This window comes from Calypte anna, chromosome 22, assembly GCF_003957555.1.
Source record: "Calypte anna isolate BGI_N300 chromosome 22, bCalAnn1_v1.p, whole genome shotgun sequence".
NCBI lineage: Eukaryota > Metazoa > Chordata > Aves > Apodiformes > Trochilidae > Calypte > Calypte anna.
Window position 1 is genome coordinate 626,919 of NC_044267.1, and position 23,511 is coordinate 650,429.

General features: G+C 47.9%; 1 protein-coding gene across 3 annotated transcripts; it reads right to left on the minus strand.

Annotated features, from left to right (window-relative positions):
- Nucleotides 1-31: 31 nt before the first annotated feature.
- Nucleotides 32-23,289, minus strand: ADAM9 (ADAM metallopeptidase domain 9). Of its 3 annotated transcripts, none has more exons than XM_030464009.1 (22): nucleotides 23,125-23,289; nucleotides 16,305-16,402; nucleotides 15,332-15,396; nucleotides 14,225-14,303; nucleotides 12,402-12,478; nucleotides 11,471-11,660; nucleotides 10,649-10,714; nucleotides 10,211-10,282; nucleotides 9,833-10,002; nucleotides 8,592-8,673; nucleotides 7,724-7,857; nucleotides 7,332-7,503; nucleotides 7,121-7,213; nucleotides 6,717-6,912; nucleotides 6,116-6,221; nucleotides 5,458-5,641; nucleotides 4,773-4,853; nucleotides 3,839-3,944; nucleotides 2,698-2,836; nucleotides 2,147-2,246; nucleotides 1,424-1,575; nucleotides 32-679 (listed from the first exon to the last, which is right to left on the minus strand). In XM_030464009.1, exons 1-22 carry the CDS (start codon nucleotides 23,210-23,212, stop codon nucleotides 565-567), a joined length of 2,565 nt encoding a protein of 854 aa, XP_030319869.1. In that variant the 5' UTR covers nucleotides 23,213-23,289; the 3' UTR covers nucleotides 32-564. The 3 variants fall into 3 exon arrangements, with proteins under 3 accessions (XP_030319869.1, XP_030319872.1, XP_030319871.1); XM_030464012.1 differs by having other exon boundaries at nucleotides 5,458-5,551; nucleotides 23,125-23,280; XM_030464011.1 differs by lacking the exon at nucleotides 2,147-2,246 and having other exon boundaries at nucleotides 23,125-23,281.
- Nucleotides 23,290-23,511: the final 222 nt, after the last annotated feature.

The window sequence follows — 23,511 nt, forward strand, 5'->3', positions numbered from 1 at the left end:
ACATGTCAATAAACATATATACATGCATAAACATGTTTACAAGGTATTTATCTTCCTCTGAAAAAGTACACTGATATCTTATTTCACTTGTGCCATTAATGTGGAAGCTGTTTCCAGTCCATGCAAAATAATTTGGCATTCTTGGCCAGATTTCCTTGTTTTGCAAACGGTCTGGGTCACACTTCAGTTCTTCACTGGACGTTTTTAAAAAAAGACAACAACAGATCAGACAATTTCACTGTTAGGGCTCACTGCAGAAATGGGGAAACCAAAACCAACTCCCGTGCTCTGTGCTCCCCAGCTGATCTCCCTGCAGGGCTGCAGGTCACAAAGCCACAACACTCAGAGAGCTCTAGGAAGGGGTTGGATGTTTTCAGTCCCTGTAGCTTTGGTAGAGGTATTTAGTTTAGAGTTTGACATTCCTCGTTCCCACCTCTCGTTTGCCTCCCCCCAGGCTGCAGGAGGAAGGTCCCTGGGATCCCCACGTTCTGCTTGATGCCAGGAGGACAACTGCAATCTCAGCTCTGTCTCAGCTCACAGCAAGACCCCAAAGAAGCCAAAAAGCTATTTGGGAGGCAAAGGTGCAGGTCGAGAGGGAAAATACTGTCCCTGAGGTAAACATTTTTGCTGTGGTGGAGGAGGTCCCTGAGGCACACATTTCTGTAGTGGAGGTGGTGGCCTGGAAGGGGACAGAGAAGACACTGTCAGTCCAGGTGACCACACATGATACACACACACACACACACACACACACACCAGCCACTGCAGAGACCCCCGGGCCCTGCACTGCTCTCACAGCCTCAGCCTCCTCACTGAGGACTTGTGTTGAACACACTGTGCTCAGACTCTGCTCTCCACTGCCCAAAATCCTCCAGGAACCTTGTCTGGTAACACTTTTTTTCCAAAAACATTTCAAAGTCTCCCCCCCAAGCTTCCCACCCACACAAGCTATTCCAGAGCATTCCCTCTGGACACCTTTCTGTGTTTGATGGCACAAGGATTGCATCTTAGAAATACAATTTAAAAGTAAAATGAAAAAATAAAGGCAAACTTTCTGGTCCAAGTTAATGAGAAATGATCCTGCACTCAGCAGTCGTGTTCACAAATCAGCAAAGTGACAGATTTTTGAGCAAATGCTTTTTAAGCTACATATTTTGAGAGGTATTTTATTCACCTGTACAGGGGGCTAACCCAGCCCCAGAAAAAGCATTCTGAATCCTGTTAAATCAATATTTAGCTGTGGCAGTGTGTAAAATGAATGTGATGGGTAACAGCACTTCAGCTCCACAGCATGAAACGAAGGAGAAACTTTGTTCAACCAAAGGTCAGCACTGCTTGCATATAATCCATGATGAAACCCCCTAATGACAATCCATACACATCACTGCAGCTGCCAAGAGTCATTTGCAATAACTCAACCAACCTTGTGGGCAGCTTCTGTGGCTGCTGTGCCTGGTACTGTGGTGATGGGTAGTAGGGCTGGTGGTAGGATGGGTAGTAGGGCTGGTGGTAAGCCTGCTGAGGGTGCTGGTTAACTGGGTAAGATGGAACAGGAAAGGTATTTGGCTCCATATCCTACAAAGAAAATATAACAAGAAAGTTCATGAGTTTGCACGTAGGGAATTTCAAGTGTTTGTTTCATTAGTTAAATGACATTTAAGACCACCTGCAAACAAACTATGAAATGTCAGAGCTGCTCTCCCCTCCTGAGAAACTCTGTCTGGGAAGTGCTGTCTCTTGGAAAAAACAGCAAGGCTGCTCATGACAAGTGTGTGGTTTGTTCTGCAAGTCTGCTTTGGCCAGTTGCTGCACTCAGAGAGAAAACTGCTCTGCAGGAGTGGGGCTGGGGAGCTGGCAAGGATTACTTCCCTCCTCAGGTGGGTCCAGTGTAAGGGAAAGGGGGTGGCAAAAGAGATAAACTGCTTGCCAAGCCAAACACAGCTCATAAAATCCTTAAACAGTGGGAAACTGAGGAGTTTCCCCCACACACCTTAGGGAATAATATTTTTTTTGCCTCTTGGTAAATAGAAATGAAAAAATCATGTAACTTTGAAGCTTTTATTAAGGCAAAAATATAAAGTGCCTTCAACTGATACTTCAGAGTAAGAGCTAGAAAATGAAGTAATGGAAAGTGGATCCCTCGTACCGTGGGAACACCTCTTGGAGGATAAGGCATGCCATGTGAAAAGCCTCTGTGGTGGTCTCTCTGTTCAGTTTCTGTCCGAGGAGGTGGTGACTGAAGTGACCTGAAATCCAATTGACAGGGACTGTGTGAGCACACGACCTTGACAAGACAGCTGTGCAGAGCAGGAACCCGAGCACCTCAAACTGAGATGGATTTCTGCTCTCTCATACCAGATGTCAGGAAGAGAGTATTTGCCACACATCACCCTTTTTCTGCTCAGTACTATGACAGCTTCATTTTGCCCCTTTACACCAAAACCACAAAACCCATCACCAACAAATGACAACAAACATAATGGTACAAAGAAAGCTCTCTGCTCCCTCACTTTAAAATGAATTTATCTCTCCTGTCACTGCCTGGGGCAAGCTACATCTGTCACTGAATGCAGGGGCCTTTGCCTGGCACCATGGCACTGGCAAATGCCTCCAGACTTTGGCACTGGCCTGTGCAAACAAATATCTCTGGATGATTTCAAAAGGGCAGAGGAGAAGCAAAGAGAAGAATCCACTCACGAATGGCAGCGTGACATTAATCTTCTAAAGCATCTCTTCAGTCTGTCTCGTTTTGCAAATGCCAGAGCAGCAGCTATGAGGAGTGGGAGGATCAGGAAAAAAAACACCAGCAGCCCATCTCTCAGCGAGGTGTCTTTATCTGATGGGAATAAAATGAGAAGGAAAAAGTATTACATGGCCTTACCACTGCTTGACTCATTGCAACAGTGAATATTTAGTAGGAGGGGGAGGGGGTCTGCAACTATTTCCCATTTTTCACAGAAGAAAAACCTGAAAATCTAGTAAGACTGCAAGATGTATGCCCAAATATATTATTTTCTGATTATCTTTTCACAGGGACTGTCTGGTCAAAGATGAAAGACCTGTACATGTACCCTGGGCTAAAACAGCATATTGAATTACTAGATCAATACCTAGTTTTTCTTCCCCTGTGCTACTGTGAAGCTCTTATGAGCTCAACTGAAAGAGGAAAACAGAGCTTCTGCCCTTTGGTCTGATCCTAAATCTTTCTCTTCTCCTGCCACTGTTTGCTGCAGGCAAGTAACTCAGGTTAACAATCTCTACATTTTTATATGTGCCAAACTTCTCCACTGCAGGCTGTAAAACAAGCTTTTTTTTTTTTTGTCTGATGATTTGAAGCCTCTGTCCATGCTCCAACATGATTCTCCAGTCTGTTATGGCATCAGCATCATGTCTAGCTTCCTCCCAAAACATGTTATGAAAAAGTATTCAAGATCATTCTTGCAGCCCATCTTTATATCCTCCACACAGGCACTGCACAAGTTTTTTCCAAATTACCATTTCCCCATTGCACAGACACATCTACCTTCCAAGTGCATTATCTTGCCACTTCAAACACTGACCTCATGCCTTTCCTGGGGGAGAAACTACATTAAAAAAAAAAAAACAAACCCAAACCAACCAAAAATCACCCAAAGGCACTTAAACCAGCCTGGTTTCTCTACAGATCCCCAAGATCCCAGGAGAGGGAAGTGCAGCACCTTGAGCCCAAACCCTTCACTCGAGTTTTCTGCAAAAGAAGCCAAGTGAAGAGCCCACCAGCAGCACTTGAGCAGCTCCAGAGGAACCAGGCACCCTGCACCACCCCTGGCAGGACAGGACAGGTCCCAGAGCCACTTGCCATTGTAGGGAGGTCCACTCTCCATGCTGCCTCCATAGCCCTTGGTGTCACAGTATGGAGGGGCCCAGCCTGCTTCACAGTGACAGCTCCTGTTGTTGTTGCACACCTGGATTCAAACACCACAACATCACACAACCTCTTTAGTGACCACATCCCTGACAGTGTCAGGCAGCCCTGACCACCCATCCTCTCCCTTCCTGACACTCAGCCTGGAGAACTTCAGGCAGTAACTCCCCACCTCAACTCCAGGCAGTCCTTGGGGGGTGCCCCAAGGTCTCAGGTGATGGAGCAAGCCCAGCACTGCTTGGGAGGAGCTTCCAAGGATAAGCTACCCCAAAGCCTCAAAAAGCATGGCTGCTGCTTTTTATTTATTTTGTTTGTTTTGTGAGATGCAGTATCAAATTACATTAGTGATACTGGAACTGGGAATTGCTCTTGCCTGGCAAAAAAAAGGTGTAATTTTAAAAGCTTTTGACAAAGCTTTTTTTGTTACTTTTACAGGCTCTTTTGCCCAGAGATATTTTATGGAGAGTTTCACAGTTAAACAAATCAGAAGAACAAAGTTACTACCCACCATTTTAAAACTTGCTCAAACATACATGACTCAGCATGCATACATACATGCTCAAACATACATAACATACATAAGCTCAACATACATAACTTCAGACACATTTCTGCTGACTGATAAAGGCACTTTTCTCATTAACAGTACCAAAAAGCAACAGTTACAGCAAACCCCATCCTCCTGAACCCCACGGGTTTTTTTTTTTTAAGCACCACATCACGATTATTTTATTCCACTTAAAAAAAAAATAAATCTAGAAATGTAGGAGGACCTCACAGGAGGACCTTACAGACACACTGCCAGGTAGGACAAGGAGTGCAGAGGTGGTGTGATGGTGAGAGAAGGAGGGTCAGGGGCTGTACTCACCCCGTGCCCGTGGCACTGCCGCTCCACGTCACAGTCGTAGTTGAGGACAGAGGCACTGACACACTGGAAGTGTCTGCAGACCTGGGGGACAGCACAGGGGTGAGGCCAGGTGACAGTTCAGTGCCACCCTGTCCTGCCTGTCACAGCACCAAGGGGTTAACCACAAAGCCAGACTCACACTTGGGTGAGAACCCCCAGCCCCATAAAATGTTCCTGCCCTACAAAAGGCTCCTCAGCCTGAGCTGTCCCTGGGAGCCTTTTGTCTCTCCCCTGAATGTAAAGAAACAGCAATTAAAGAGTGCACAGAGAGGGTGTGTGGAATGCACATTCCTCTGCCAGGGCTTAGCTGCTAGGCTTGTTACTTTAGCTGGGTTTTAATTGCAAGTTGTCTCAACCAGGCACTTGTGTGCACCTGGCTCTGCCTGCTCACTGACAGGGCAGCAATCCTGGTTCCCAAAAAACTTATTTTGCTTCATCTTTAAATGAAAGGCTTGTTATATTTTTTTATGCATGTGCACTGCAGTACTGGGTGCTGCTGAAAACCAGTGGACCTGCTCAGTTTTGAGTTAACTACAATAAAAAACTTAATGGCCATAAATATTAATGGAACAATGCAGCTGAAAATGTTATTCACAGGAAAAAAAAAATTATGACTGTAAGAAATAGTTTTTTAATTGATAATTACCTTTCCATTACCACATTTAGTGCCTTCATTCACCATTCCAGGGTCTGGGACATCAGAGCCTAGCTGGAAATCTACACCCCAGCACGTGGTGCCTCTAATGGGAGTCTGGATAATAGCAGGCTTAATGCCAAAAACAGGCATAGTTTTCACATTTTCACATTGCAGCTTCCCACACATGGCATTCCTACAACATCAACACAGGAATACTGTAGTGACACTTTAATTTATTCAGAGAAGAAGACTGTCACACTTCTGATGTGATCTTTTTCTTTCTACTGGAAGATGCTACTGGGAAATAAACTCCGAGGCAGCTCGCCCAACAGCTGAGCTTGGGCCTCATTTCAGTGCTGCAGGAGCACAGGTTTATCCCTTCATTTTATAAGCTGCTGGGATCTTTACATTAAAGAAAGCATGACAGTTTGCTACTTGTTTTTCTGTAGGTGAACAACGAATAACAGCTTCACAAATGAGGATAAAACACACCTTTTCTAAGCCACCTCACTGTGTTTTCAGAAAGACACACACACATCAGTGAGGTTATGAGGTGCCAGGTCTCTCCCCAGGGCACCTGCTGAACCACCCCAAAGTGATGCTACAGCACCCAAAAAAGGATTCTCAGTGAAACATTTAGGAACTTGAAGAGCTGGGCTCAACTCACGAGCTGGAACATTTCTTGTAGTCATGGCCATGATAACCACAGTTGCCAAATCTGTCACCTTTGGAATTCACTTCATCAAAACAAATGTTGGGGGCTGCTTTGGCTTCTGCAAAAAAAAGGCCACCCCCCCAAGAAAAGAACCAAGTTAAACAGGGACAGGAACATCTCACATCATCATCTCTCCATTACCCAGAGCAATTCTCCTGATACATCTTACATGTTGCATGCAGCACAGAGCTTGAGAACTTGATTAAAACGAGGTGAAAATATCAGCATTACAAGGTTCCAAGTTTAAAAAAGAGAGGGTCAGTTAAGTCATTGGATATTTCTTCATGGCTTCTTGAGATCCCTGTACACCAAAGCCCCATTGTAATAGAGACAATCAGTTCAAGACAATTACTACTCTAATCACCAGCACAGCATTTCATGTAATGAAGGAAGAACGCGTGCAGGCTAAGCCATAAATACCACTATCTCAAAGCCTTTGCCAAAGCCAGCTGGCCTTGGTGACAGGAAAACAAGTAAATAAATTTTAAATAAACTTAGCATGTTCTTTTAGCTACGTCTCCTAGAAAAACTTTAACACTGTGCTCTTACTCACTGGAGCCAAAGATATCCTGGCACTGCGCGTCGTAGTACTGGCAGACGCCGTTGTAGCAGTAGGCTTCCTCCTGGTGGCAGGGGTGCCCATTCTGGACAGTGAAGTCAGGCTGGCAGAACTGGGATGTGCCATTGCAGTACTCTGGAAGGTCACACTCGTTGTTACTCGCCCGACACTCAGTTCCTGCAGGAAGGAGCTAAAGAGAGAGGGGAGGAGGAAACTGCGTCAGAAAAGAGGAACGTGACAGCAGAGACGAGCACTGTGCCTGACCCGCAACATGACCCCCAAAAAGGGGTGTTGATCCGAGCCCTCAGTGGGTGTTGTGTGTGTGCATGACACTGGATGCACCAATGCTCTCCTCAGCCACTGAAGAACACTTCCAAGCAAGACGCTGGGACTCTCACCTGGCAGTTTTTACAGCAGTCACCATAAGCACACGCAGCACCGGATCGGAGCCTGCAAGTACCTGGCTCACAGCAAGGATCACTCTCACATTCCTGAAAGCAGAAGTGCTGTCAATGTCCAGAAAAGGCTCCTCTACCACCCACTACCCCATCCCACAAGGGGCAGGCAAGGCCACCCCTCCAGCATCTGTAAAACACACCAGCTACTGACCTTTGGTGAACCACAGTCACACTCCTCCCCAGCATCCACCAGCCTGTTCCCACAGTATGGGACACTGTAGGTTTCATCAGGCCTGGGAACATTGAGCAGGCAGCTTCCACCTTTGTTAAGAGTTAACTTCTCAAAGTCTTCTGCACTGCAGCTGCTGAAGTTCCTTGATCCCCTGCAAGAGAGAATGTGAGCCCATCTTAACACCAAGCCAACCCATACGCACTCCCTGAGTTTGCAGAAAAAGGGTCCCATTCGCTTTCCCCACGAGCTGCAAGCATGACACAGCTTTTTGCAGGTGTACTTTGAAAATGAAAGCATCCTGTAAAAACCTGAGTGCACAGGGGAGAAGCTTTGACCCTCAGAAAATGCTTTGCCTTTTGCCAGTTACTTACGATGCTCCAGAGCTCATAATGCAGCTGCTTGCCCCACAGTGACAGACCCGTTCATCATCGTGGTTCATTCCCAGGTTGTGTCCCAGCTCGTGAGCCATAATTGATGCAAACATCTGAATGCTGATCCTTCCAAACTGCACAAGAGCAAAACTGAAGAAAATCAGCAAGACAGCTGATACTGAGAAGGTCAGTCTTTACTCATGTGCCAAAAAGACACTTCTGTCATCCTGTCCCTGGATTAAAAGGATTCTCAGAAGAACTGTGGCTGCTTCCCAACCAAGTGCATGTCACCTGCTTGGTGACAAAAGCTGCTAGGCAAACATACCTGGGAGGCTGCCCAATGGTCTCTGCTTGCCAGTGCAGCAGCAACTATCAGACAAAAACTAGAGTTCTACACATCAGCCCCAATCTCCTTAAATATGCAGTTACCAGGCCAAGAAAACAAAAGATTGCTGGGACTGCCAGTTGCCCCAGATCAGCAGTTTGGGTCATTAATGCCCTACAGTTCCACACAAAGAAGGCAGTGAATCAGCACTGCTCCAGGAGTTCACAACACTGCAGATCAAGCAAACACCAGAGGCTGGATTTGAGAACACCCACAGCTCCCACATCCTCCTAAGGCAGAGGTGCTTGAAATGTGCAGAAAAATCCCATCCCTTTTTCATGAGTGCTGCAGGGGAAGCTGAGCAGAGGATGCAGAGGGCTATAGAAAAGCTGTGATCATCATGGAACTGCCAGAAATGGTTGGACACCACATAAAAGCCCCCACTTCAGCTTTATTATTTAAGATTCTGCACTTCCAAGAAGACTCCTGGAGTGCAAAACCCTTACCTTGGTCCCATTCCCATTATCACTAATGATATCTTACCACATTAATGCCTCCTGCATGGCTCTTGGAGCACACTGTTCCAACATAGGCCATGCCAGCTGTGCCACCAAACCCCTTCTTCCTACAGCCATGGGGAAAAAAAGGAAAGGGAATTATTCTGGCTGCACAGACACGTTGCTCACCCCTCCAGCTGCTCCACACCAGGCTTCTGCTGGGGGGGGCACAAAATCTGCTTTCCCAGCACTGCTGGAGGCACGACTGCTGACTGTGGGGTTGAATGTACCAGTTCAGCTTTATCTTTCTGTGCATGGTTCTCTTCTTCTTTGAAATTAAAACAAGAGTTTGCAGAGAAAGTCAGCCTATCCCAACAGCTTCCCTCTAAACATAAAGAGCTAAACAGTCCACCCTTAAAATCATTTGCTTTAATTGGCTGTTAGCTGCCTTTCTACTACTGCCAAAATCCATAGATTCCTTTCCTTGACAACTTCCTTCTCATTACACTCTTTTATTTTGTTCTTTAAGGACAACAGCACAACACACTGCGTTTTAGCTCATATAAAAGAACTTTCAAAACTACTTTTTTCAGCCATTTTTCCCTCATCACCCCCATGGTGCTGTTCTGACTGGGAGGAGAAGAGGCTCCCACCTCCTGGAGGAAGAAGAACTTCTGCTGTCCCCATGCAAGGTGTCCCCCTGTCCCTGCCCTCTCCCTGCTGAGCACAGGGACTTCCCCAGGGCTGCACTATCTGTGGGAAGTGCTCAGGGACAGGCATCCTGGAAGTGGGGCAGAGCCAGCAGCTCAGGAAGCTCTGTGTTAGTAGGGACATAGGGATCAGTGTCACATGTCAACCTCACAGCTTGTTTCTGGATAGCAACTGCAAAAACAACTTTTTCTCCACTGAAATCCAGTGCTCTGCACTAGGTTTAAAGCTCATTTTCAAGTGGAAAAAGCCCTAGATTACAAGTCTAACCAGCACACAAATTGACAAAGGATTACCTGAACAGAAGCTTCATACAACACAACAGAAAACATTGGAGGACAAGAAAAAAAGTTGTTATTTAGCAATATACCTGTCAGCCAGGACACCAAGTCCAAGGACCACAGAGAACTTCAAAGCACCTAAGCTGACCTGGAAGGTTTCCACAAGCACATAAACCCCAGCAGACTGCACTGGATTCTCTGCTGAAACACAGCAGCTACTTTTGATTCTGCAGCATGGCTGAGCAGACAGGAATAGAATAAGCTGCTTAAGAGTCAACAGGAAGAAACCATAACTCACAAAACAAACTGGGCACTGTCGTGTCTCCGGCGCAGAACAAGATTCTTCTCTCTCCACTGCACGAAGTTTGCCAGCACATCCCCAGCACCTCCATCTGTGCTAATTATATTTTCATACTTCCAGATCTCTAAACCAACCAGCACAATGCGAATGTTCAGCATGATGTACATCTGGGGGAGGGAAGGAGAAACATCTCTGAAGACCTTCTAAGGAGAAGTGGTCTGGTGTTACCTCTCTCATTGCAAGAATCTACTCTTTCTGGTTTGACTTTGATGGATTTTTAGGTGGAAGAGTTTGTTGGAAGTTGGTTGGAAGGTGGAAGTTGACAAAAGTAGAGAGAGCTGCAGGGCTGCTGCACACAGCATAGCTTTAACTTACACTGTCAAGGAAGTTTGCCAGTTGTACCATGTGTTCTCTTACTTCTGTTTCACTCTTCCCAAAATCTTCAAACTGCAAGACAAAGAAACTTATTCATAAGACAAGGTAAATACAAGAGCTAGAAAAATGAATGAACAAAACACTTTGAGCAGTAACACGAAAACCATTTTTGCTTGGCTCCAAATCTCCTGTCAAGAAGATGTTAATCAAGACAGCAGCATCTTCATTGCTATTGCTCAACAACTCAATATTCAGGAGAGAACAGCAAAGGCAGAGTACAGCACAGACCACGTTGATTTGGGTTTAGGTTAGCAGATTTGCAGAACCCTGGCTGAAGTGTCACTGTCCTGCAACAACCCCTTTGGGATCAGCGAAGCCTGAGGGCTTTTCAAGGCACTTCCTAGGGAGAAGGAAGGGAAAGCAACACACTACACCTACCTTTTCTTTATCCACAACTATAAAGAGTTCCACATATCTTGTTTGATGCAGGACCGCTCTCTTTCTCTGTAGAAAAAATGAAGTTTTTTACAGTTTTGATTTTATTACTTCATGTGTAAACAAAACCTAAAAAAATCATGACATTGTCATATTTCACTTGACACAACCAGTAGTCTGAGAGGCACACCCAAAGCATCCTGTGCCAAGACAGTAACAAGCCAAAAGCAAGAAGATTAATCCAACACAACAGCAATTTCTCTACACCAAAACTGACCTGCACAAAGATTTCCTGTGCTTAAAAGCAAGGGATGTTTTTACTTTTCACACTCTTTGGAAAGACAGTCTACACTTTATAAAGGAGCAGAAAGGCACTAACAAGGAAACACCAACAACCTTGAAGTGAAGCACAAGATTTTTCTTACTCTACTTTTACTGCAATCTTGTTTCTGTACATCCAGTCTTTAAAAAACAAGAGGGACCTTCACCCCAAACTGGTACTCTGGTGGTTGGACAAATGGAATGGACAACACAACATTCTAATGGCTTCTGATGCTTGTTAATGAGCCACTCCAATGCAGGCAGTGTTCCTGCCCTTAAAAACCCCTCAAATCTCTGCCCATGAACAATCTGACCCACTGCTCACCACTGTGTGCAGGAGGAACCTGCAGCTGAGTTCTTCAGCAGTGCAGAAAAGCCCCCAGGACCAGAAACCTTTAGGTATGCACTAAGCCCCAGGAAATCTGATAAGCTGCTTCTGTATTCTTAGTGAACACTCACAAAATCTGTTCCAGGGGGCTGGGGAGGAAACAGAAGAGTACTTACTCGCAGCAGCTGGGTCATACTGGGGTGCTGATTTTCCTCTGTGTGTTCCCTTTCGTGGTCTTCAGGGGTGACCCCACAAGTCGTGGGCTCCTTCTTCACATTATCCAATCGATACAAGATGTGTTCAGAGCCAGAAGAGGGATCCATGGGCTCAATGCCATAGGTGATGTTCTCTATTGTCACCAAACCCCTAAAACACAGCAGCGTGTGAGAAACTCACAGGGAATGCTCACACAGCTCTTTGCAGTAAAACAAAGGAACAATTATTCTTTGATAACTGAAGGCATGTCTATATCTCAGTCCTCACAGAACTGTGTGCTTCATTTCAAGCCTGAAAGCAGCCTTTCAGTGGAGAGGGCCTCCCAGTCACAGCAAATTAAACATTTTTCTAAGACTCTGCAATGCCCCAGAAATTAAATTGTGAGCCCTAAGCAGAAATGCTTTATTTCACATACAGTATTGACACTCTGCTGTCCCGCGGGGCACTGCAAAAAATCAGTGTCCCAAAACACATGGAAATTAGCCCAGGGCAGAAAAAGAATTCCAATTAAATCTGAAGTGCACAAGCTCTGGGGCCAGTTTTGTAAAATTTCCAGACTAGTGTTTGCCTCTCCACTTCTGCACCACAGAGTTATTTGTGGTGATAAACTACACAAATTAGAAACGAAGCCCAAAATCCATGTCAAAGAACAACTTGCTGTACACTGACAACAGACTGCATTAATCAACTTCTTTAATGGCATTGTGAGTGTCTGTTAACTATGGGAATCAAAGACAGCACAGAGGGCAGGCACAAAGGCAGCCACTGCTGCAGCTTGGCCCTGGTCACTGACTCCCCACTGGGCTGAGCAGTGGTTTAAAAACAAGAATTTTGTGTCAGGTTGAGTGAGACTCACGTGACAATAGGGACACAAAAGAGGAGCTGTGCTACCTGAGCCCTGAGCAAGTGCTGACAGCAACCACTGAATCCAGGCTCCCCTCCACGTAGCCCTGATAGTGGCAGTGATCCTGCAGGGGAAACAAGGGAATGTTACAGGAGTATTCCAGGTACCTCTGAACACCCAGCAATGGCTGTGCCACTGCTTACACCTGCACTGACCAAGCAGTTACAACTCCCCAACGTGATATGCTGTGAGTTAAATCACCACGTGCCCTCCATCTACAGTTCTAGCACTTCAAACATGGCTCTATGGCAAAAGAATGGTGATTCCTTCACTAATGTGCATCTACAGTTTTCCTCACCTGCCTGAGCACTATTTACATACATTTCATAGAATCATAGAATCCTAGAATGGGCTGGGTTGGAAGGGACCTCAGAGCTCATCAAGTCCAACCCTTGATCCACTCCCCCCGTGGTTCCCAGCCCATGGCACTCAGTGCCACATCCAGGCTCTTTGGAAAGATCTCCAGACACGGAGAATCCACTCCTTCCCTGGGCAGCCCATTCCAATGCCTGATCACCCTCTCCAGAAAGAAATTCTTTCTCAGCTCCAACCTAAACCTCCCCTGGCACAACTTGAGACCCTGCCCTCTTGTCTTGCTGAGAGTTGCCTGGGAAAAGAGCCCAACCCCCCCCTGGCTCCAACCTCCTTTCAGGGAGTTGCAGAGAGTGATGAGGTCTCCCCTGAGCCTCCTCTTCTCCAGCCTCAACACCCCCAGCTCCCTCAGCCCTTCCTCACAGCAATTCTGCTGGATCCCTTCACAGCCTCCTTGCTCTTCTCTGCACCTGCTCCAGCACCTCAAGCTCCTTCCTGAGCTGAGCTGAGGGGCCCAGAACTGGACACAGGACTCAAGCTGTGGCCTCCCCAGAGCTGAGCACAGGGGCAGAATCCCTTCCCTGGACCTGCTGGCCACGCTCTTCCTGAGCCAGCCCAGGATGCCATTGGCCTTCTTGGCCACCTGGGCACACTGCTGCCTCCTCTTCGGCTTCCTGGCAATCCAGACTCCCAGGTCCCTTTCTGCCACTCTGTGCCCAGCCTGGAGCTCCCCATGGGGTTGTTGTGGCCAAAGTGCAGGACCCGGCACTTGGAATGTTGAACCTCATCCCCTTGGGATCAGCCCAACTCTCCAGTCTGTCCAGGTCCCTCTGCAGAGCCCTCCTGCCTTCCAGCTGATCCACACTCCCCCCAGCTTGGTGTCATCTGAGACATATGCAAATCTATTTTACACACACAAAGCTAACGAAGACACCAGGGGCACAACAAGATCCCTGCCTCCCTACCCTATAAAGCAGATGCTCTTCTCCCCTCTGAGGGGGTCAGCAGCTCCTTACACCCTGCAGCTCAAAGTCCCCCTCAGTGCCTCTGCCTGCAGCCTGACCCAACACATTATGAGCACCAGGCAAGCAGAGCTCAGGGGCTTTATCCAGCAACTCCATTTCCTAACTTGACTCTAAGCCATCCTGCTCCTAAATTCTCTCCTCCACCCTGTCTCAAATATTTCAAGGCCAGCCCCTCCCTACAGATTTGGGCCAAATCACCGTTTAGTTTTCTAGAAAACAGTCCTGCAGGATGTTTGACTCCTCCATCACCTCTCTCCAGTGGGAAGAGAACAACCCCTGCCACCCTCACCAGCTGGGCTGCCCAACTTCCCAGCTGTGCAGCTCCCTCAACCCCCAGGAGACACAATAATTCCATTTTGTCCTCTCTAGGTTCACATTTCAGAAGGTAGACACGGGGGGCATATGGAACAAACACACTCTGTTTGCTCTGGCAAGTGCATCAGGGTATAAAAAAAGACAGAAAGAAATCCCACCTGGACATCTGGATTTTCAGATTGCAACTTCCCCTCCTTATTGTAGGTATAAACTGTGAAATCTTTGGGCAGCAGTTCTCTGTAAGGAAAGGTAAGAAGGAATACAGGAGCAATGTCAATAAATGATTATGACCCCATAGCAGGGCAGCAAGATGATCAGAAGTGTCACAAATATGTGCAATTAAATAAGGAAACATTTAAAAGGAAGCAAAACAAAGCAAAATTAACACTGAAACTGTGCATTTCCACAGCAAAATCCAAGCTACCAGAATGGCAGAACTGCTAATGAAATCAAATTCACTACCTCACCCTGGACAAGTAAAGCAAGCATCAAAACCTATTAAATTGTGCTCAAAGCCTGCTTTCATGAGGAATAAAACATAAAACAAATCAGAGCACTGGGGCTGCTGCATATGACTTATCTTCCCCATTTTTGGAAGGAAGTACATGGGGAAAGTCTCCCACAACTCTAACCATCCTGGGCACTGATGCAGTGGAGCTGAGTTCCCATGTTTCCAAGGGTCAGGGGCTTGGCAAGTGGCAGATCCTCAAGGGATGGCACATTTAAATAGTTCTGTCTCTTTTAGCAATTGTATAGATACTTTTAGGAAGCAATAATGGTAACTATTGCTGCAAGTTAAATTCAAGACAGACAACAATTACATTGTCTGGAAGTTAGGGATATTAAGGCCTTGGACATAAAGTCAGTCTCCTCCTTTATTAGTGTTGTTGTGCTACTGAGACAGGAAAAAAAAACCCTAAAACAATAAATAAAACCCAGAAGAAAGTGGAAATATTTACTTGAAGTACAGTTCAGTTTGTTTATTTTTAGATGTGAACAGAGAGAGTCCTGCTACTGATTCCCCCTCTGAGCAAACTACTGCTTCCTTCCCTGGAGGGGATCACCAGGGCTGCCAGGCTCAAAAAACCTTCTGGCTGACAGCCAGCACTGTGGGACTGATTCCACTCTCATCATCTCTCTCTGCAGGTTTCCCAGGGCTACCATGTAGCTGCCCTCCCCAAGGGATCTCAGGAATGGGCACTGACCAGCTTGTAATTTGGACAAAATGGGTGGAATTCAGTAATCTCAAGAAATTCATCACTTACTTGTTCTTTTCTAGATGAATCGTGTATTCTTTTCCCTCTATCTGAACACCATATGACACCTTGTCCTGGATATAAAAAAAGCTGCATTTTACACATCTTAATGAATAAAACATTCTTTGAAACAAACAGAATTTCGAGAGAAAACACTCTCTGAAACTCCATTACTGCCACAACCGTGGCATTCAGATCACCACTGGCACCTCCCAGAGCTCTCTGACCTCTGTTCCTCTGCTTAGATACAGCTGGAGATGCAGCTCAAGCCTTGAACCACCTCCTAAAACTTCCACAGAAAAACTCTTAGTTATAGCTAGAACAGGACAATGCAGTTTTCCCACTGACCATTCCCAGTGAGCTGGTGCCTTCCCAGCCTCGTGCTCCCCCACAGCACAGAGAGCAGGAGGGTTGGTTGGTGCACACCAGGGGATAAGCTGAACCTCCTGACCACATCAACCAGCACAGCAGGAGCTCCAGCCAACCACTGCCACGGCCTGAAAGGCATTTTTGTTCATATTGAATTCTGCCAATGTTGACAAGATTTGTGACTAAGCACTCAGTCTAATCCAAACGCTTTGAAGTGTGCAGTCTGCAGCTACCTGGCTTCAGTGGATTCTATAGAGGTGGAAAGTAGTGCTGGAGGTTGTCTCACCAGACCTCCTCCTGGCTGCTCAGGGCCTCCTCCAGTCAGATTTTTAGCATCTCCCAGGATAACAATCCCACCACCTCTCTGAAACTCATCCAGTGCTGAACAACTTTCATGATGCAACTTCTGCACCCCAATCAAAAACCCACTTGTGACCCCTGGAGCAGGGAGGTGTTTGCTGCAGCTGAAGGCAATGCCAGAAGTAACACTGGATGGAGATTTGTTTGCTGCTGGACAAGTCCAGCTGTGTTCTGTGAGAACTTCAAGGCAGTTCTGGTGAACCTTTATGGAAGCAGATACTAAACTGAAGGTGTTTTCAGGACTTCCCAGTACCTGTGCTGAGGAGACACTGGAAGCCTCTCGCCGTTCTCTTCCCAACTTCTGTGGGATTACAACTTCATAGGAAGACAACAGAGAAACCTGCTGGAATCCTAGAAAGCAGAAGAGAAATACTGGCTAAGGAAACAAAGAAATTAGGAGGATAAGGCACAAAGAAGAAAAGGGTACTCCAGGAAAAGTCCCCTGTGTGCCAACCCAAACAAGCCAGAAGTCCTGGGGCACACAGGAGAGCAGAGCAAACCTCAGAGCCAAACACACCTGGGTTGCCTTGTAAAAGTCCAGAGCAAACACCAGACTCAGAGCAGACACCTCATTCCCCAGAAGATTTCAAATTGCAGGCTCTGCATTCCAGTGACTGATGAGTGCCTGCCCCACACACCAGCACCTCTCATCAGCAGGAACCAGAGCACTCAGCAAAGCAGGTCAGCACTCACAGAACTTGCCCAAGGACACCCAGATAGGCAGTGTCAGAACCAGATGTCCCACGCTGCAAGAGCAGAAGCAGCTGGGCCAGGCAGCTCTGGGGAGGAGTCCTGGGGGCTCCAGCAGAGCTCTGTGTGACACCCCTGTCCTGCAGAGCACAGCCAACCCCTGAGACAAGGCCAGCCCTGCTCATGGTGTTCTTAGAGAGCTCTGAAGGACCTTACCAAACAACACATGCAGCCACGTGGCCTCTTTGCAGATCACTTTACAAATTATTTGCACATGCAACGCCAGGCAGATCTGCACCAAACCAAAGTCTGCAGTCCAAGTTTCCTTTTTAAGGCATCAAGCTTTGCAAGGAACTGTTCTATACCAGGTGTGTCAAGAAGAATAAACTGCAGGTGTAAATGGCTTCTCCCATCAGTGGGTGCTGTCAGCTCGGGTGCTGCTCCGCTGGGAAGTGGGAGGTTGGTTGCCCAGGATTGCAGGCAGGATTAAGAGCAAGAGTTTTACTAGCTCATGGCAATGGAATCAGTGAGCTCATCGGAGGAGCCTGAGCTTCCAGACCCAAAGGTAGGGGGAAGGGAACACCAGGAACATCACCTCGGGGCAGCACTTCCAATCTGCACCCCGGCAGCGAGGGTTTCCCTGCTCCTTCCGCTGGTACCCCCAAAGAGGAAGCGAAACCACTTTGATTGCTTTCAACTTCTCTCCCTGTCAGCACACATCTGTGCCATTTGGAGCACACAGCACTGCACAGAGCTGTGACACAGTCTGTCACACCAGCACAGGCAGAGCTCCCTTGCTCCTCGAGAAATAATGCAGCACATATACTGGAGAAGTTTCATAATTACAGTGATTGTTGGGAAAAAAGTATTGAAAAATCAGATAAACCTCCTGACAACAGTCCTAATGTTGACAGGCTGCAGAAAGTACAGTGTCAATATCTGCCTGGCCTGGAAACAGGTAAGGGAAGGGCTGTTCCTTCCCTGGGATGAGCCACCAGATGAACGTACTCAGGCAAATCACTTCTCTACAGCCGTCATCCCCAGCCACACACTCTGCTTGGATCTGGTTCCAAGCTCTTACACGTTGCTGCCTTGCACTTGTTACATCCCCACTGCTGTCCCAAAGAGCCTTTAGGAGCAGGGGATGTGACACTGGGACACTGGGACAGAGGTTTGAGACTCTCTTAGGACATGCAAGGGAAACACCAGGGCATGGTTTATCTCTGCAGGGCTCAGGAAGCCACGTGCCTCCCCAAAAGCAGCTTGGAAGGAGAAGACAAAGGAGTGAATCATCATATGAAGGCAGCAAAACTGGGAGGGATTTCTGGGAAGAGTGGAACTCCGAGAGGTCTGCTCTTAGAGGAACAGCATGAACAGAGCAGTGTTCAGCTCTCTGAGCTCTGACCCCACTTGCTCCCCTCTCTTTCCCTCCCTTCATTACCCCAGTCTGGGAGCTGGTGTCAGCTGGAACACCTTATCCTGCTCTTCCCTTCCTTCCCTCATGTGGCAGAATTCATCATCATCATCATCAGAGGTGTTTGTCCTGCTTAACTAAGAACTTCCAATCAGCACAAGCTCAAACAGAAGGGTTGGAAGGCACCAGCTTGCTTTCTGGTGCAACTAAAGAGAAAAGCAGCCCTTGAACTAGAATTTAAAACTTCATGCAAAAAGCTTTCAGCTTTCAGTTCTCCTTTCTCTGCTGGCAAAACCATCCCTTCCCTCCTCACGTTTCAGCACAGATCACATTGAAATCACATCTGCTGATGTACAGACTCATCCACACACAAAGGAAAGGTGATCTAACAGAACCAACAGCAAAACCCAAGCCTGGGTACTCAGCTGTTCTTCACAAAAGATCTTTGAGGATATTTATATTGTTTTCCTCCTATCTGTTATTTTTTGTAGCTTTTTCTCCATCCCCTTTTGAGAAGCTTCGTTGCAAGACAGTAAGTGTGGTTTTTAAGCACAGCAGTTTGCAAGAAGGTTTTCAGTAACTTGCAGGGCTTCTTGTACTCAGATGTTCCCTACCAGTGGCCAAGGCTGCAGTCTGAGTGTGCAGCTCCTCACCATGTGCTTCTTATCACCCATCCCTGGCTGTAACACTGCTGGAGACTGGATACCCAAGGAGAAAACCACAATTGCTCCCCCTGTATTTATCTTGTCTCATTAAAGATTGCCTTTAATTGCCAAGCATTGGAGGCAACTGGGAAGATGTGAATCACCTTCCCCTCCCCGCCCCAAATCCACAGGAGGAATTCTGTGCATGTTCCATGGTGTGCAGGAGCTTGAAATCCATGGAATCATGTGGGGCTCTTCAGACACTCAGGGAAGCTCTCGGGGTGACAGGGGAGAGCTGTATTCAGCAAAGTCAAGCTGCATCTCCTGTCTTCACAGACCTCATTCTGTAGAGTAAGCAAAACACTGAAATTATCTGACACTACCCAAATTAGTTCAAGCTGTCTGTCAGTGAACCTCAGAGAGGACCCAGTATGACCACTGACTCTTGTATTCATCTACTTCAATTTGCTCAGTCCCCGAGAGTGGAAACAGAGCCAGGAAAAGAAAATCAGCACCATGCAGATTTAAGGCATTGCTAACATTCCCTTTGGATTTATCCTGTGCCTGCACCCACCATAAACTTAAAGGTTTGGCCAAAACCAGAGCATCAGCCAGCAGTGCTGCGTGCCAACCTTCTATCAGCTGCCTGTGTCTGAGTCAAAAGGTGCTAAAGCATCAAATACACAAAGTCATTAAATTAACCATTATTATAATTGATTATGATGAAGGAATGAGGTCAGCTGCCCCACTCATTGCACACTCAGGCAGCAGACTGCTCACTAGAAGAAATGCCAAAGGCTTCACACAGCCACCTCGTCCCCCCTCAGCTCCACACACACATCTCCACCCAACTGCCCTGGCTCTGTTTGAAGCCCCAGAGGAGCTGGACAGGATGGGTCCCTTCTGCCTGGTAGCCTCCCACCTACAAAACCAGAAAAGACTTTGCCAAGTATCTGTTTGAGGAGAAACCTGTGTGAACTGGCTCCCAGATGTCCTTCCAGAATGCTGTGTAACCAGGGATGAGTCCCTCAGCATCTTTCTTCCATCTATTACATATTAGGAAAAGCATTTTTAGGTGCACCTGACCTTTCTGCTGCCAGCTGCAGTGAGGTTTATTCTTTGGATTACTGAAAGCAAACATCTCCTTCACTTTCACTATGTAAATATTATCCAGGCCCACTTAAAAATATTTAGATATTTATACAGAGCAGCAAGCTAGCAGATCTTCTGCTAAAAGCAGGAATATTTCCTATGAAAGCCAGAGGTTTCAGCTCCTCCCATGCCTCAAAGGCTAGAGAGTGCTCCAAAGCACCCGGGAACATCTGTCCAGCTGCTCTTCAACAGGTTCCTCCTCCTTGTGACTTTTCTTTCAGTTTCCTCCCTCCTTTGCTCTAAATCTCCTGACCAAGAGGGTCTCCTTGTGTCCCGGTGCTTTTCTTGAAGGTAGGAAAAGATGAACAACTACCATGGCAAGAGAATTAAATTCCTCTACTTGATTTATTCCTCACCTGGAATATCTGTGTAGCGTTCCAGCTGTCAAGAATGGTTCAAGTCACTTCTCCTGGTGTTTTACTGGGAGTGCTGGGTGTTAATGAGGACACTGAGCAGTGTTTGCTAGAGAATTCTTACCTCCCTAATGCTGAAATCCTGACCTATGCTGTAAGTATTTCCTGTCTAGACTCTTACTACTCCTTCTGCCCTTACTGAAGCCACTAAAGCAAGACAACAGCTACTCTTGTGTCACAAAATGGATTATCACTGCCCTACTGTCACATCCTCCCCACCTTGGGACCTTCTTGCAAGGAGAAGCAGAGCAAACCCAGAATATTCCCTGGGACAAGGGGATTTATCTCACTGGGACACATCTCTGCCCTTCCACCCTGAGGAGCTCCTCACACCCAGAGCCCACACACTTCCTCCATGGCTCAGCTTTGCAGATTGTCATCTCCCTCCACACAGGGGAGGCTCGTGGGAACACTGCTCTTTGGAGATGTCACTGTCTTCACATTTGGCTACCAAAGGAAACCACGCAATGCAAATCCCATCACTGAACTTTTAGTAAAGAGAAGTAAATAAATTTGGGGTCTTTTTTCATTTTAGCTTGAGAAATCCAGACTGATCAAGACAGGCAAAAAACTACAAAGTCACGTTTCAAACTTCCTCGTTCCAAAAGCAAAGCACTCCAAGAGGCAGTATCAGCTACACTGAAATCCTTTTCCTCTTTTAATTCTTCACAGGGAGGAAATAACCACAAAAACACCACTTTGCTCTGCTGAATGATTGTCCCAGATTTGCTGAAACATGGGTGAGGCAGTGCTGTGCCTTTCATGAGCTGAACAAAAGAATTATCTTAACAAAACACTGCATCTCCCCAGAAATCCAAACCAAACAGTTTAGACACTTAAAGAATTCTTTTAAAAACTGGCAAAGCACAGGTAGAACATCATGGTGCACGGATGGCACCAAGTATTGGGGAAGAGATCAAGCAGTGAAAACCAGTCCCTGCTCATGGCAATGTCTGATACTTTAGTTTCTTTATAAATTTATGCAGTTTGTCTCCTAGGGACACAAACAGGAGGGAAACCTCCACTACACACACTTCCTAAGGCTACACATCACTAGATGATTATGTTCATTCAGGAATTTTCAATTAGTAGTTTCCGGTACCACCCGTATCTACCTCACATCCCTCTCCATTGGGGAGTGTCCAAAGCTTCCACATTCCAACCCAAAAGTTGGACGTGGATGAATAAACTGAACCAGGTAACTCGTTCCTCCCCTCTCTCAAGTAGGAACCAAAATATCACTCCTCAAAACACTGCCCAGTCCACCCGGAGCACAAGCACCCCACATTCTGGAGATGGATCACTGCTGACCAGGCAGCTTCCACCAGAAGCCACCAGGCACCTCAAAACTCCAGGAACAACAGACCAGGAGAGATTGGCAGCACTGAATCATAGAATCATAGAATTGGCTGGGTTGGAAGGAACCTCAGAGCTCATCAAGTCCAACCCTTGATCCACTCCCCCCGTGGTTCCCAGCCCATGGCACTCAGTGCCACATCCAGGCTCTTTGGAAAGATCTCCAGACACGGAGAATCCACTCCTTCCCTGGGCAGCCCATTCCAATGCCTGATCACCCTCTCCAGAAAGAAATTCTTTCTCATCTCCAACCTAAACCTCCCCTGGCACAACTTGAGACCCTGCCCTCTTGTCTTGCTGAGAGTTGCCTGGGAAAAGAGCCCAACCCCCCCCTGGCTCCAACCTCCTTTCAGGGAGTTGCAGAGAGTGATGAGGTCTCCCCTGAGCCTCCTCTTCTCCAGCCTCAACACCCCCAGCTCCCTCAGCCTCTCCTCATAGGGTCTGTGCTCGAGAATCCCTCCGGAGAGGCAGCAAGGAGGAGAGCACAGCGTGAGGCAGCGTTTTAGGGATGGTTCCTGTTATGATCTGAGTTATTATTTTATATTTTGACTGTGAGGAAAATTCAGCCACTCAGTGAAGGGGTCCTGTGCATCGATGATAAACACAGAAGTTTAACACAGAGCATAAATCCCTTCAGGAGAAGGAAAACAACAACAGAGGAGACACTTCACTCTATCATGTATATATCCAAAGCCCATAAACAGAAGGGTTTAGATCGATCAGCACCACAGAATCAGCATGTCAGAAGCTGATGAAGTGAGGGTGGTGTCTGACAGAAATGACCCAGCACTGCCCCAAGTTCTGTCCCCAGGAAACAACCCCAGGGGCAGCAGCAAAGCCCTAAGCCCAGGATGGGTGAGGACAAGGAGGGGAAGGCACAGAGCCCTCCAAACACCCCTGGAATCAGCTGTGAGCGTTCTGACACCTCCCCAGAGGAACACCAACCACATCCTCTGGGCAGGGAGATGATGGCACCCAGGAGCTGACCACACCAACCCTGGGAGCCCCGGGAGCCGGGCAGACTGCCACCTGCCTGGGAAAAGCCTGGAAAAGGACCTGGAGAGGGATGAACCGGGAGCAGAACCACCTGCACACCCCGCCACCCGGCCCAGACCTCCTGCCCCGAACCGAGGCCCCCTCAGCACCATCTCAGAACTCACCGAACCTTCCCGACGGTCCCGGGCTGGGCCCAGCTTGTGCTGACACCCTCGGCACCCTCCTCCCTCCGACACCTCCGACCCCCGCACCCTTCCAGAGCCCCCCAGCTGAACCCAGGGCCAGGCCGGGCCCGGGGGGGGGGGATTGGCGAAGGGACGGGGATGGGAAGCGGGGCGGGAAGAGGCCCGGTTGGAGGGAGGGGTCCCGGTGCTGGTCCCGGTCCCGGTCCCGTCCCGCCGCACTCACCCGCACGTCCCGGCTGCCCGGGTACGGCCAGGAGCAGGAGGCAGAGGCAGCTCCGCACCGCCCAGGCCATGGCTCCCGGTGTCCGCATCGCCCCTCCCGGTTGGGCCGCTGGGTCCGGCCGGGGGCCCGCGGCCTTATGGAGCCGGACCGGGGCCTGCGCCGCACCGCCCCGAGGCGGAGCCGCTCCGCCCGACACGGCCCCGGGGGCGGCTCCGGATGGGGACAGCGACGGGGAACACCCCGGACACCCAGCCCGGGACAGCCCCGGGGCAGAGACCCGAGAGGGACCCAGCGTTCACATTCCCAGCGCTTTCTTAGGGAAAAACAAAGTCCCGGGAGCCAGGGGGTCCCACACCAACACCCGGCCCTGTGCAGCCCATGGACACT